The following is a 14,536-nucleotide window of genomic DNA, read 5'->3' on the forward strand; positions in this document are numbered from 1 at the left end:
GAGAACTCCAAAGACGTACAGGTATGTAGGTTAATTGGCTGGGCAAATGTACAAATTGTCCCTAGTGGGTGTAGGATAGTGTTAATGTATGGGGATCGTTGGGCGGCACGGACTTGGTGGGCCGAAAAGGCCTGTTTCCGGCTGTATATATATGATATGATATGATATGATATGATATGATAACTGCATATGCACTAATTAGTGCCTATGAGAGGTCTCAAGCTGGAACAGTAAAACAGAAAGACAAATGATACCTTTTCTATTATTGTAAGTGGTTGGAGTATTAAGACATAAAGAGCAGGAAATGTACAGGTTTCTTTCTGGTGAGATCACACCCAGACAATCAGGTGTAGATTTTGGTTCTATAGTCAGTTTAGTTACTTGACACAAGAGCAAATAGTATGGTTTCACTGGACTTATTCCAAGGATAAGAGCTTATTCCATTAAGAAAGCTTGAGAAGCATGAATGTAAAATCGTAACAAAACATATATGACTCGGAGAAAGATTATAGACAATAGACAATAGACAATAGGTGCAGGAGTAGGCCATTCAGCCCTTCGAGCCAGCACCGCCATTCAATGCGATCATGGCTGATCACTCTCAATCAGTACCCCGTTCCTGCCTTCTCCCTATACCCCCTCACTCCGCTATCCTTAAGAGCTCTATCCAGCTCTCTCTTGAAAGCATCCAACGAACTGGCCTCCACTGCCTTCTGAGGCAGAGAATTCCACACCTTCACCACTCTCTGACTGAAAAAGTTCTTCCTCATCTCCGTTCTAAATGGCCTACCCCTTATTCTTAAACTGTGGCCCCTTGTTCTGGACTCCCCCAACATTGGGAACATGTTTCCTGCCTCTAATGTGTCCAATCCCCTTATTATCTTATATGTTTCAATAAGATCCCCCCTCATCCTTCTAAATTCCAGTGTATACAAGCCCAATCGCTCCAGCCTTTCAACATACGACAGTCCCGCCATTCCGGGAATTAACCTAGTGAACCTACGCTGCACGCCCTCCATAGCAAGAATATCCTTCCTCAAATTTGGAGACCAAAACTGCACACAGTACTCCAGGTGCGGTCTCACCAGGGCCCGGTACAACTGTAGAAGGACCTCTTTGCTCCTATACTCAACTCCTCTTGTTATGAAGGCCAACATTCCATTGGCTTTCTTCACTGCCTGCTGTACCTGCATGCTTCCTTTCATTGACTGATGCACTAGGACACCCATATCTCGTTGAACTCCCCCTCCTCCTAACTTGACACCATTCAGATAATAATCTGCCTTTCTATTCTTACTTCCAAAGTGAATAACCTCACACTTATCTACATTAAACTGCATCTGCCATGTATCCGCCCACTCACACAACCTGTCCAAGTCACCCTGCAGCCTTATTGCATCTTCCTCACAATTCACACTACCCCCCAGCTTAGTATCATCTGCAAATTTGCTAATGGTACTTTTAATCCCTTCGTCTAAGTCATTAATGTATATCGTAAATAGCTGGGGTCCCAGCACCGAACCTTGCGGTACCCCACTGGTCACTGCCTGCCATTCCGAAAAGGACCCATTTATCCCCACTCTTTGTTTTCTGTCTGTCAACCAATTTTCTATCCATGTCAGTACCCTACCCCCAATACCATGTGCCCTAATTTTGCCAACTAATCTCCTATGTGGGACCTTGTCGAAGGCTTTCTGAAAGTCGAGGTACACCACATCCACTGACTCTCCCCTGTCAATTTTCCTAGTTACATCCTCAAAAAATTCCAGTAGATTTGTCAAGCATGATTTCCCCTTCGTAAATCCATGCTGACTCGGAATGATCCTGTTACTGCTATCCAAATGCTCAGCAATTTCGTCTTTTATAATTGACTCCAGCATCTTCCCCACCACTGATGTCAGACTAACTGGTCTATAATTACCCGTTTTCTCTCTCCCTCCTTTCTTAAAAAGTGGGATAACATTTGCTATCCTCTAATCCACAGGAACTGATCCTGAATCTATAGAACATTGAAAAATGATCTCCAATGCTTCCACTATTTCTAGAGCCACCTCCTTAAGTACCCTGGGATGCAGACCATCAGGCCCTGGGGATTTATCAACCTTCAGTCCCATCAGTCTACCCAAAACCATTTCCTGCCTAATGTGGATTTCCTTCAGTTCCTCCATCACCCTAGGTTCTCCGGCCCCTAGAACATTTGGGAGATTGTGTGTATCTTCCTCAGTGAAGACAGATCCAAAGTAACGGTTTAACTCGTCTGCCATTTCTTTGTTCCCCATAATAAATTCCCCTGCTTCTGTCTTCAAGGGACCCACATTTGCCTTGACTATTTTTTTCCTCTTCACGAACCTAAAAAAACTTTTGTTATCCTCCTTTATATTATTGGCTAGTTTACCCTCGTACCTCATCTTTTCTCCCCGTATTGCCTTTTTAGTTAACTTTTGTTGCTCTTTAAAAGAGTCCCAATCCTCTGTCTTCCCACTCTTCTTTGCTATGTTATACTTCCTCTCCTTAATTTTTATGCTGTCCCTGACTTCCCTTGTCAGCCACAGGTGTCTCTTACTCCCCTTAGAGTCTTTCCACCTCTTTGGAATAAATTGATCCTGCAACCTCTGCATTATTCCCAGGAATACCTGCCAGTGATTGGTAGGAAATATGCTAAGAGGTTGCTTCACCATGAAGAATCCTGAACCAGGTGGGGTGGGGGTGACCCCAAGTGGGGTGGGGGTGAACAGGATAATGGATCAGCCAACCCAAGGGGTTGGATCTTACACTCTATGTATTCATGACAACAATGAAGGTTCATGAAAAGACCCTGGATATTGTGGACTTATCTGAATATGCCAGGAGCCACTTCTAGTTTAAGGCAGTTATCAATGATGAGATACATCGCCACCTTAAATATGTAATTGATCATATGACAATTACATGAATTGGAAAGGCTTGGAAGGATATGGGCCAGATGGGACTAGTGTAGATGGGACATCGTGGTCGGCATGGGCAAATTGAGCCAAAGGGCCTGTTTCCACACTTTATGACTCTCAGACTCTATGCAAACATACAGCCTGAACAGAAAATAGGGAGTGTGCATGTTTGCAATGCAATGGGGAGGGTGCATATGGGCCCCCCGACAGGAAGTGTGCATGTTTGCATTTCAACAGGGAGTGTGCATGTTTGCATTTCAACAGGGAGTGTGCATGTTTGCATTTCAACGGGGAGGGTGCATGTGTGCACCACAACAGGAAGTGTGCATGTTTGCACCGCAGCAGAGTGTGTGCATGTTTGCATTTCAACAGGGAGTGTGCATGTTTGCAATGCAACGGGGAGGGTGCATGTGTGCAACGCAGCAGGGAGTGTGCATGTTTGCAACGCAGCAGGGTGTGTGCATGTTTGCATTTCAACAGGAAGTGTGCATGTTTGCATTTCAACATGGACAATAGACAATAGGTGCAGGAGGAGGCCATTCGGCCCTTTGAGCCAGCACCGCCATTCAATGTGATCATGGCTGATCATTCTCAATCAGTACCCCGTTCCTGCCTTCTCCCCATACCCCCTGACTCCGCTGTCCTTAAGAGCTCTATCTAGCTCTCTCTTGGATGCATTCAGAGAATTGGCCTCCACTGCCTTCTGAGGAAGAGAATTCCACATGGGCCAAAGGGAGTGTGCATGTTTGCAATTCAACATGGAGTGTGCATGTTTGCATTTCAACAGGGAGTGTGCGTGTTTGCATTTCAACAGGGAGTGTGCATGCACTGAAGCACCACTTCCGCATTGCAAGGACCATACTTGGGCACGCTGGAGATCGGGCCGTGGATTGGTTGGGCGCGAGGTTGCCTGCGTGACCCGGATGATCAGTCGGGCCCGGGAAGGAACCGTCCGCGAGCCCGCCGCCGCCGCCCGTCAACTGCCAACCGTCAACTGCCCGCGAGCCCGCCGCCGCCAACCATCAACTGCCCGCCCGCGATCCCCCGACCACCGTCGCCATGGTGAGTGTCTTCCGCTGCCCGCCTCACAGTGCGGCCTTACCCCCCCCCCCGGCCGGGGAGCGGACAGCGTTGAGGAGCCATGCCACGGTCGGTGTGTATGTGTGGGAGGTAGAGAGGAAACAGGGCAAGGGAAGAGCCGCGCCCTCCCCCTCACCTCCCTCTCAACACCCGGTCCAGGGCTCCCTTCTCACCGCCGTCCATTCTAGCCCCACACCCCGTTCAGCACCCGGCCCCAAGCTCTCTCTCTCTCCCCCCCCCCCCCACCGCATCGCCCTGCCCAGGGCAACCCCCCCCCCCCCCCCCGCCGGCGGTGAGGGCATCCCCTCCCTCCCAAACTTCACATTTACCGGGACTCCTAGAATAATTCTCTCACTCCCCACACTGGTCCTTCCTCTAAAAGTAGAGACAAACTTCCTACAAATACTATTCCTTATTCACACTGTCTGAGTGAGGGGGTGAGAGCTGAGAGTAACTGCGTTGGTCGCTGGACCTGTCACGGTCTGGCATTGTGTCACCACTTTTCTTTTGTTGGTCTATTCAAGCATCAAGTTTTGTGGAAGGTGTATTGTCGCGTCGTGATCTGAATGTTCACTCGGGGCAGTTGGGTTGGATTTACTTCTGATATCAGCTTATTATGATCTCGGTTCTTCCCATTGTGTTATCTAGTAGTGTAATCTTTGACATTTCCGAGGGTGGAAATGTCAAAGACTGGATAGCACAACTTTCAGGTGCTATTTGGGACAGTTACAGAGGTATTGTACTATGGGATTCATGTGGTTGTCAAACTGGAAGGATGTAGATTGAATGGCTAATAACATAAAATCAAAAGTTAGTTTGCAACTTTTACTTGATTCATTTGAAGCCTCACCCTGGTATTGATATAAGAATGTTATGTGGTATTTGTAAACCAGTTCGTTGCGTTCCGTCCTCAAATGGAAATGTGAAACCTGGCGCTATCGTAGAGTTGCTACCTTTCCCATCTATTGTTATAGTGCTATTTTTATTTGCCAATACTCTACTCAAATTGTCCTAGGTTGGAAAGATAATTGCCGGTTGCCTTTCCCAACTGAAAATTGGCTGAAACCTCTCTTTGCTTTCTTTTGTTAATGTACAAAACCAATTGTGTGAAACTGTCGTTATGTGAATATTGTACCTGAACGTCACTGTACTTGTGCGTATGACAATAAGCTGGACTTGACTTGAACTATCTAATCAATTGCCTCTCCTTCACATGCCCATGAACCAAATCTCTTCTAAGGATTTCTACTGTCCTCGGATTTCCAACTTTTGGTGGTTCTCCTATATCCTTGTCACTTTCCAAACTTTGTTTAATCATGAGATCCTTTGCCTGTTCCCTTGATCCTATTCCGACCAAATTGCTAACTATCCAGCTTTCTTTTCTAGTTCCTGTTTTTTTGTTGTTGTTGCAGATATTACATTTTCTCTCCTGGACTACAGCATTCTGCCTCAGGAAAGCAGCTATCATAGTCAAGGACCACCCACATTCCTGCCATTCTCTTTTTTTCTCCTTGCCCCTCCCATCAGGAAGAAAATACAAATGCTTGAAGGCACATACAACCAGAATTCGAGAAAAAGTTTTCCCTGCTATCGTCAGACTCTTAAACAGACCTCGTTAAACAGAAATCTTCCAATGTACCTCGTTTTGATTCTTGCATTTTTTAATCTGCACTTTCTCTGCAGCTTTCTGCTTTGCAATTATACTGATGTCAAATTTATTAATATCATCATATATGACTGACAAAGGAACTCCTGTTCTTTCTGTTGTTTTCATTGACATCCAGTTGCACTCCACAGTTTTCTAGGTGGAAGGAATCATGTGTGTCATGTTACAATTCTGTCTTTCACGTTGTGGCTAGAAAATCATCTTTAGACAATAGACAATAGACAATAGGTGCAGGAGTAGGCCATTCAGCCCTTCGAGCCAGCACCGCCATTCAATGCGATCATGGCTGATCACTATCAATCAGTACCCCGTTCCTGCCTTCTCCCCATACCCCCTCACTCCGCTATCCTTAAGAGCTCTATCCAGCTCTCTCTTGAAAGCATCCAACGAACTGGCCTCCACTGCCTTCTGAGGCAGAGAATTCCACACCTTCACCACCCTCTGACTGAAAAAGTTCTTCCTCATCTCCGTTCTAAATGGCCTACCCCTTATTCTCAAACTGTGGCCCCTTGTTCTGGACTCCCCCAACATTGGGAACATGTTATCTGCCTCTAATGTGTCCAATCCCCTAATTATCTTATATGTTTCAATAAGATCTTTAATGGCTGTTTAGACTGTTAATGTCCTCTAAAGATCTGTTCTTTGTTCTGTGGGCAAGATTGAAGCCATTGTTATTTGTGTCTATCCTAAATCACTCATCAACTTCATCTTTTTCCCGGCAACTGTTTGGAGCTAGACTGTTTTGAAACTTGATGGCATACCTAATCTTATGAGGGGCTTTGGATGGGAAATGTACTATCATTAAGTTTGTCTGTCTCGTCCAGTACCTGCACTTCTTCAGGCCTTTATTACCTCAAGACTTGACTGTTCTATTGCTCTATTGACAGTCTTCCATATTTTACCCTCTACAAATGTAATCGTGTCGAGCATTCCTGTTTATGCCCTAACTCCCTCTAATTCCTATTCACCCATTTATGATTGCTGGCCCACATTGGCTGCTAGTTAAGCAATGCCTCAATCTTATGATTTTCATGCTTGTTTTCCAAACCTGTGATTGTTTCTCTACGTCCAATCTTTAACCTCATTGTGCCCAATGTTGTCTGTCCCCTTATTCTGGCATTCCCAATTCTAATCCTTTTATTGACTTGCTTTCCTTTATCAAAACATGAAGCTCAGGAATTCTATCTCAAAATCTTTGCCCATCCATCTAATCCCTCCTTGGATATTTTCCTTAAAATCTTCCTCACATGTGCCCAAACACCTCTGCATGTCTCAATCAAATGGTGCAATGAAAGAACATGATTAAAAGGTGCTTTATAAGTGCAAGCTGCATTTGGAACTCTTCAATGGATAATGTCTGCATTTTTTAATAAAACTATTATTTTTGGTAGTAGAAAAATTGATTAGAGAGTAATGTATGAAAAATATTTTAATTTGCCTACCTGCATATATGGAAACATTTTTTTCTATCCTGTAATTTTGATTTTGACACTTGGTTGACTACAAATGAAGTTGTCTGAATGACAAATAGGATTACGCTCAGATTTATTAAAACATTGGTCTTTTTTGTAGAATTTATTAAAAATAAATATTGATTATTGTGCATTTGGGGAGATTAAAACATACTTTTATTCAAATAGAATTACAGTTTTGTTAAGATATCATTTTCAGTTAATCACAATTTTTTTTTGGTTTGAAAGAACACTGCTGACTTTATTTGCTGATAAAGATTTTAACAGGAAATTGGTGGGAAAGGAGTAGCCAGGCCTAACTTAACTTTGGCAATGTAATTGTCATTGTGAAAATTGTTTTTGTGTTTGAATGCAAGATTGGTAACAATCTTTTACAAGATTACAAATCTTTTACAGCACCTTTTGGGTGCAGGCTGAAAAATATTATTATTATATGTATCATATTTACATGTACATTATTATATGTATGGTGCTCTTAAAAGTTGAGTTTCAATCAAGTGTAATGGCCATTTGTGTATAGTTACAGTTGTATGAATACAGGTTTTCTAAAACTGGTAGTGGAATGATCTAATAGAATATGATACTAAGTGCTGGAGTAACAGCAGATTGGGCAACATCTGTGGAAGACATGGATAGGCGACGTTGGGGCTGGTACTCTTTTTCAGATTTCAGATGTCTGAAGAAGTGTCCCAATCCAAAACAATGCCTGTCCATGTCCTCCAGAGATGCTGCCTGATCCGCTAAGTTATATCGGCACTTTGTGTTTTACTCAAGATTCCAGCATCTGCAGTTCATTTTGTCTCTCTTAATAGAATATGATACTTGGCTAACAACCAAAAATTGGCAAAACCCAAGATTTTTTATTTCCCTCAGATTAAAATCAAAAACTTAGAGGGGAAAAGGAGGGATAAAAAAGAATGTACTAATATGCTTACAATAATACGGTACTGGCAGAACTACAGTTGAGTATCGGCTTGTATTATATGATCATATCTAGATTGGGATTTGTCTCCACAGTTTTCTGATTGTGAGGCAAAGTGAGCATAGTCAGTGAACATTTCCATGGCTTTTGGAAAGATTCTGAGATTATTAGGGGTTGGTGTTCCAGAGGGAGATGGACATTTTGCAAAGCAAAGATCTTCGGTTAAAACATATTTCTATTTATGGGTGTAAATTTGTACATCAGTTTAGTTTAGACATACAGCACGGTAACAGGCCCTTCAGCCACCGAGTCCGTGCCGACCAGAGATCCCTGTACACTAGCCCTATCCAACACTTTAGGGACAATTTACAATTTTTATTTTCCAAAGCCAATTAACCTACAAACCAATACGTCTTCCTGGAGTACCTGAGAAAACTCACACTGTCATGGGGAGAACGTAACAACCTCCGTACAGAGCGCACCCACAGTCAGGATTGAACCCGGGTCTCTGGCAATGTAAGGCAGCAACTCTACTGCTGTGCCACTGTGCTGCTCTTAAAGTTGCAACTAAAATTCCCATTTACTCTTGTAGTTCAGTTAACATGGGAAGGAGGATCTAAGTGTACAGAACACAGAAGAGTACAGCAGAAGACCAGGTCGTTCGACCCTCAATGTTGGTGCCAAACATGCTATCAACTTTCACATCCTAATCTCCCCAATCCCTTCATGTCCAAATGCATGTCAAAAAGCCTGTTAAACACCAATATCGTTTCTGCTTCAACCACTACCCCCAGGTGTTCCAGACAGTCACCACCCTCTGCGTAAAATTAAAACCTTGCCCTGCACATGTCCTTTAAACGTTGCCCCTCTCACCTTTAAATTATGCCCTCTAGTATTTAATTTTTCCACCCTGGTAAAAAGGTTCTGACTATCCAGCCTATGCCTTTCATAATTTTATATACTTCTATCTGGTCTTCCTGCAGCCTCCAGCATTCCAGAGAAATCAACCAAGGTATGTAGGTTAATTTGGCTTTGGTAAAAATTGTAAATTGTCCCCAGTGAGTAGGATTGTGCTAGTGTACGGGGATCGCTGGTCGGTGCAGACTTGGTGGGCCGAAGGGCCTGTTTCCGCGCTGTCACAATCTTCCAGCCTGAATATTGTCTTTCCACCACAACCCTCTTCTAAGTAAGCCAGTTCTGAATGTTTTTGACCAAGTCACTGTTAATCCCTTGCATCTTAATCTTATGGATTAGTCTTCCATGGGGAACTTTATCAAATGCCTTACGAAAATCCATGTAGACAACATCCACTGCCATACATACCATCATCAATCAGCAGTGTAATGAAACTCAATTAGCCACGCTTGTGTTTCTTTGGATGTAAGATCATTCAATTTTCTGCAGGCTGAACATCTATCTGGTTTTGTGTTTGCTTTTATATGATGAATGGTAGTTGGAGCAAAGATAGCTGTTGCACATGCCTTGAGATATGTTTGGATTATTCTTTAACATTTCTGCCACAGTTCTGAGGATGCCACACTAATTTAGTCAAACATTCGTTAGATGTTTATGTTACAATTTAAGAATTATAGACTTTTTTTTCTATTGAATCTCTTCATTGTACTTTGTTCTTTCTCTCAAATAACTAACCATGTTTACTTAGACTCCGGGCCAAATATTTAATATTAAATCAAATAAATTTGTATCCAGAGCTGAAAAAATTATTTTTTAATGCTACAAAAATGGTCAGTAATTTACTTCAGATACACAGCATTGAAACCGGCCCTTCAGCCCACCGAGTCTACTCCGACTATTCACACGAGTTCTATGTTATCCCACTTTTTCATCCACTCCCTGCACACTAGGGGCAATTTACTGAGGCCAATTAATCTACAAATTTGCACTTCTATGGGATGTGTGTGGAAACTCAAATGGTCACATGATGAACATGCAAACGCTGCACAGACAGTACCCATGGTCACAATCAAACCCAGGTCTCTGGCTCCATGAGGCAGCAGCTCTACCAGCTGCGCTAGCATGCCACTGACATATTACTTTGTGCAGCTTAATATAGATAAAATATAAATATAATGTAACAGGTGCCTTTGGTTTTGTACTTCCTAAAATGTTACGCCATCAGCAGTATTCTTACCTCTTACCTTGATCTATTGAAAATGTTTGCTTAGTCAGTAAGCCCATTAAATTGTATCATAATGGTAGACAATAGACAATAGGTGCAGGAGTAGGCCATTCAGCCCTTCGAGCCAGCACCGCCATTCAATGCGATCATGGCTGATCACTCTCAATCAGTACCCCGTTCCTGCCTTCTCCCCATACCCCCTCACTCCGCTATCCTTAAGAGCTCTATCCAGCTCTCTTTTGAAAGCATCCAACGAACTGGCCTCCACTGCCTTCTGAGGCAGAGAATTCCACACCTTCACCACTCTCTGGTAGTTAGTATTATTTTCTCTGGAGCGAAAAGGTTCTCCATATTTCCTGAAAGTTATCTTCTGTGTGCTTCAGATTGATATCACTATTTAATACTATAACAGTTGAGTTTATGTGTGAAGCAGTATATAACCAGCTATTCAGATCTGCTGCTTTCATTGATGAATCTGAATGTGGGTGTAATGCTGGGAACCAGCACTTTGGCTGGGAAAACAGGAAAATGTGGACTTGGAATTTGTATATTTTAGTGATAATAGTATACTAGTGATTTTGGTATATTTGGTCTCCAAATTTGAGGAAGGATATTCTTGTGATTGAGGGCGTGCAGCGTAGGTTTACTAGGTTAATTCCCGGAATGGCGGGACTGTCATATGTTGAAAGACTGGAGCGACTAGGCTTATATACACTGGAATTTAGAAGAATGAGAGGGGATCTTATCGAAACATATAAGATTATTAAGGGGTTGGACACGTTAGAGGCAGGAAACATGTTCCCAATGTTGGGGGAGACCAGAACCAGGGGCCACAGTTTAAGAATAAGCCATTTAGAACGGAAATGAGGAAAAACTTTTTCAGTCAGAGAGTTGTAAATCTGTGGAATTCTCTGCCTCAGAAGGCAGTGGAGGCCAATTCTCTGAATGCATTCAAGAGAGAGCAAGATAGAGCTCTTAAGGAAAGCGGAGTCAGGGGGTATGGGGAGAAGGCAGGAACGGGGTACTGATTGAGAGTGATCAGCCATGATCGCATTGAATGGCGGTGCTGGCTCGAAGGGCTGAATGGCCTACTCCTGCACCTATTGTCTATTGTCTAACAGTTTTAAATCCCGTTTTCCTTTCTTCTGTCCCATGCTAATCATTGTTTTGGAACCACAGCTCTCACCATTTCAGTTTTTGAGTCCAGGTCAAAATATTTTTATGCTACTTGATCTAAATTGCTTCTAATGACAGATTAATCAATGCAGTTGCTTGATAAAAATAACATGATTGCATAACAAACCAGTTTATTGTACACAGCTGTTAAACCTCAGGGGAACAAAAGAGGTCTATATTTTGAGGTAGGGCATCATTTTAACCTATGCAGACAATTACAGTGCACTTCTGGACACTAGCCTCGTGTGCCAGTGGTGGAGGAACCTAATGTTTAGTGTGATTAAGGTTTGCTAATCAAGTGGGCGGCTTTATTCCGTGTGCTGTTAAGCTTCTTGCGAGTTATTGGAACTGTACTTGCCCAGGCATGTGCAGCATATTCTATTTTAACCCTGACTTGTGTCTTGTACCCCGAGGAAAGATGTCAAGTGCTGAATCGCTAACTGCAGGATACTTAGTCTTGTACTGTACACATAAACAATCCCCTAACCTGTCATGTTCATGCCACACATTGAGCACCTGTCTACATGAATCCCATTTTCCTCACTTGATCTATAACCTTTAGTGCTATGGCCCTTTCTATATATTTATAGAAGCTCATCTACTGTATATATTTAATGTTGTGAGAGTCCCCACAGACAGTGCATTCCAGATTTCAATCTTGAGGACAGAAATTCCTAACATAGTCATAGGGTGATACTGTGTGGAAACAGGCCTTTTGGCCCAACTTGCCCACTCTAACAAATGTGTCCCTGCTATACTAGTCCCACCTGCATGCATTTGGTCCATATCCCTCCAAACTTTTCCTATCCATGTGTCTGTCTAACAGTTTCTTAAACGTTGGGATAGTCCCAGCCTTATCTGGCAGCTTGTTCCATACACCCATCACCCTTTGTGGGAAAAAGTTACCCCTCAGATTCCTATTAAATCTTTTTCCCTTCGCCTTGAACCTATAGAAACATAGAAAATAGGTGCAGGAGTAGGCCATTCGGCCCTTCGAGCCTGCACCGCCATTCAATATGATCATGGCTGATCATCCAGCTCAGTAACCTGTACCTGCCTTCTCTCCATACCCCCTGATCCCTTTAACCACAAGGGCCACATCTAACTCCCTCTTAAATATAGCCAATGAACTGGCCTCAACTACCTTCTGTGGCAGAGAATTCCACAGACTCACCACTCTCTGTGTGAAGAAATGTTTTCTCATCTCGGTCCGAAAAGACTTCCCCCTTATCCTTAAGATGTGACCCCTGGTTCTGGACTCCCCCAACATCGGGAACAATCTTCCCGCATCTAGCCTCTCCAACCCCTTAAGAATTTTATATGTTTCTATAAGATCCCCCCTCAGTCTTCTAAATTCCAGCGAGTACAAGCCTAGTCTATCCAGTCTTTCTTCATATGAAAGTCCCGCCATCCCAGGGATCAATCTGGTGAACCTTCTCTGTACTCCCTCTAAGGCAAGAACGTCTTTCCTCAGATTAGGAGACCAAAACTGCACACAATACTCCAGGTGCGGTCTCACCAATGCCCTGTACAACTGCAGTAGAACCTCCCTGCTTCTAAACTCAAATCCTCTTGCTATGAATGCCAACATACCATTCGCTTTCTTCACTGCCTGCTGCACCTGTATGCTTGCTTTCAATGACTGGTGCACCATGACACCCAGGTCACGTTGCATCTCCCCTTCTCCTAATCGGTCACCATTCAGGTAATACTCTGCTTTCCTGTTCTTGCCGCCAAAGTGGATAACCTCACATTTATCCACATTATATTGCATCTGCCATGCATTTGCCCACTCGCCTAATCTATCCAAGTCACTCTGCAGCCTCCTAGCATCCTCCTCGCAGCTAACACTGCCACCCAGCTTCGTGTCATCCGCAAACTTAGAGATGTTGCATTCAATTCCCTCGTCCAAATCATTAATATACACTGTAAATAACTGGGGTCCCAGCACTGAGCCTTGCGGTACCCCACTCGTCACTACCTGCCATTCCGAAAAGGACCGTTTATTCCTACTCTTTGCTTCCTGTCCGCCAACCAATTTTCTATCCACCTCAACACTGAACCCTCAATACCGTGTGCTTTAAGTTTGTCCTCTGCTCCTTTACATTCCCATTAAATTTCCTATCCCTTACCAAAACTGATGTCCACTAGCCATTGATACCTCTTCATCGATGCCTCATCTTCTCCATTTTTTCCTGGGAAGTGGAAAGCTCCATCCAAGGCAATATCCTCATAAATATCCTCTGCAGCATTCCAGTCCATTCATATTGTTCCTATGGTGTTGTGATCGGAAATGTACACAACACTCCAGTAGTGTCATGACTAATGCTTTGTATGGTTGTACCATAATCCTCCTGCTCTTATAATCTGTGTTGCACTTGTTATGGCAATTTAATATTGTTCCTGACTTGTAGATGATTTACCACTGAGCGTCAGCTGGTGAATAATGTGCTGCAAGATTCTGGACTCTGAAGCTAAGTATTTTTGTGGTTGATTTAGGTAAGTTTCTGATAATGATGACATTCCAACCCCAACTCCCATCCCTTGTTGATGGTGAAGGGCTGGCAAATAGTAACATCAGTGAATGTCTAGGGTAGCCAATTGAACATAGAAACATAGAAAAATAGGTGCAGGAGTAGGCCATTCGACCCTTCCAGCTAGCACTGCCATTCTATATGATCATGGCTGATCATCTAATATCAGTACTCCGTTCCTGCTTTCTCCCCATATCCCTTGACTCCTTTAGCCCTAAGAGTTAAGTCTAAGGGTGGCACAGTGGCGCAGCGGTAGAGTTGCTGCCTTACAGAACTTGCAGCACCGGAGACCCGGGTTCAATCCCGACTACGGGTGCTGTCTGTACGGAGTTTGCACGTTCTCCCCGTGACCGCATGGGTTTTCTACGAGATCTACGGTTTCCTCCCACACTCCAAAGACGTACAGGTTTGTAGGTTAATTGGCTTGGTAAATGTTTTAAAAAATTGTCCCTATTGTGTGTAGGATAGTGTTAATGTGCGGGGATCGCTGGTCGGCGCAGGCTAGGTGGGCCGAAGGGCCTGTTTCCGCGCTGTATCTCTAAACTAACTCTTGAAAACATCCAGTGAATTGGCCTCCACTCACTACCTTCTGTGGCAGAGAATTCCACCGATTCACAACTCT

At 43.5% G+C, this 14,536-nt stretch overlaps 1 protein-coding gene across 1 annotated transcript in view; it reads left to right on the plus strand.

Moving 5' to 3' along the window:
- Window positions 1-3,851: 3,851 nt before the first annotated feature.
- Window positions 3,852-14,536, plus strand: part of capzb (capping actin protein of muscle Z-line subunit beta) — a 97,991-nt gene continuing 87,306 nt past the window's right edge. Inside the window, exon 1 of the mRNA XM_078424983.1 lies at window positions 3,852-3,986. Coding sequence (XP_078281109.1) covers window positions 3,984-3,986 — 3 coding nt within the window. The 5' untranslated portion in view covers window positions 3,852-3,983. The remainder of the gene's footprint in view (window positions 3,987-14,536) is intronic.

This window comes from Rhinoraja longicauda, chromosome 30, assembly GCF_053455715.1.
Source record: "Rhinoraja longicauda isolate Sanriku21f chromosome 30, sRhiLon1.1, whole genome shotgun sequence".
Classification (NCBI taxonomy): Eukaryota; Metazoa; Chordata; class Chondrichthyes; order Rajiformes; family Arhynchobatidae; genus Rhinoraja; species Rhinoraja longicauda.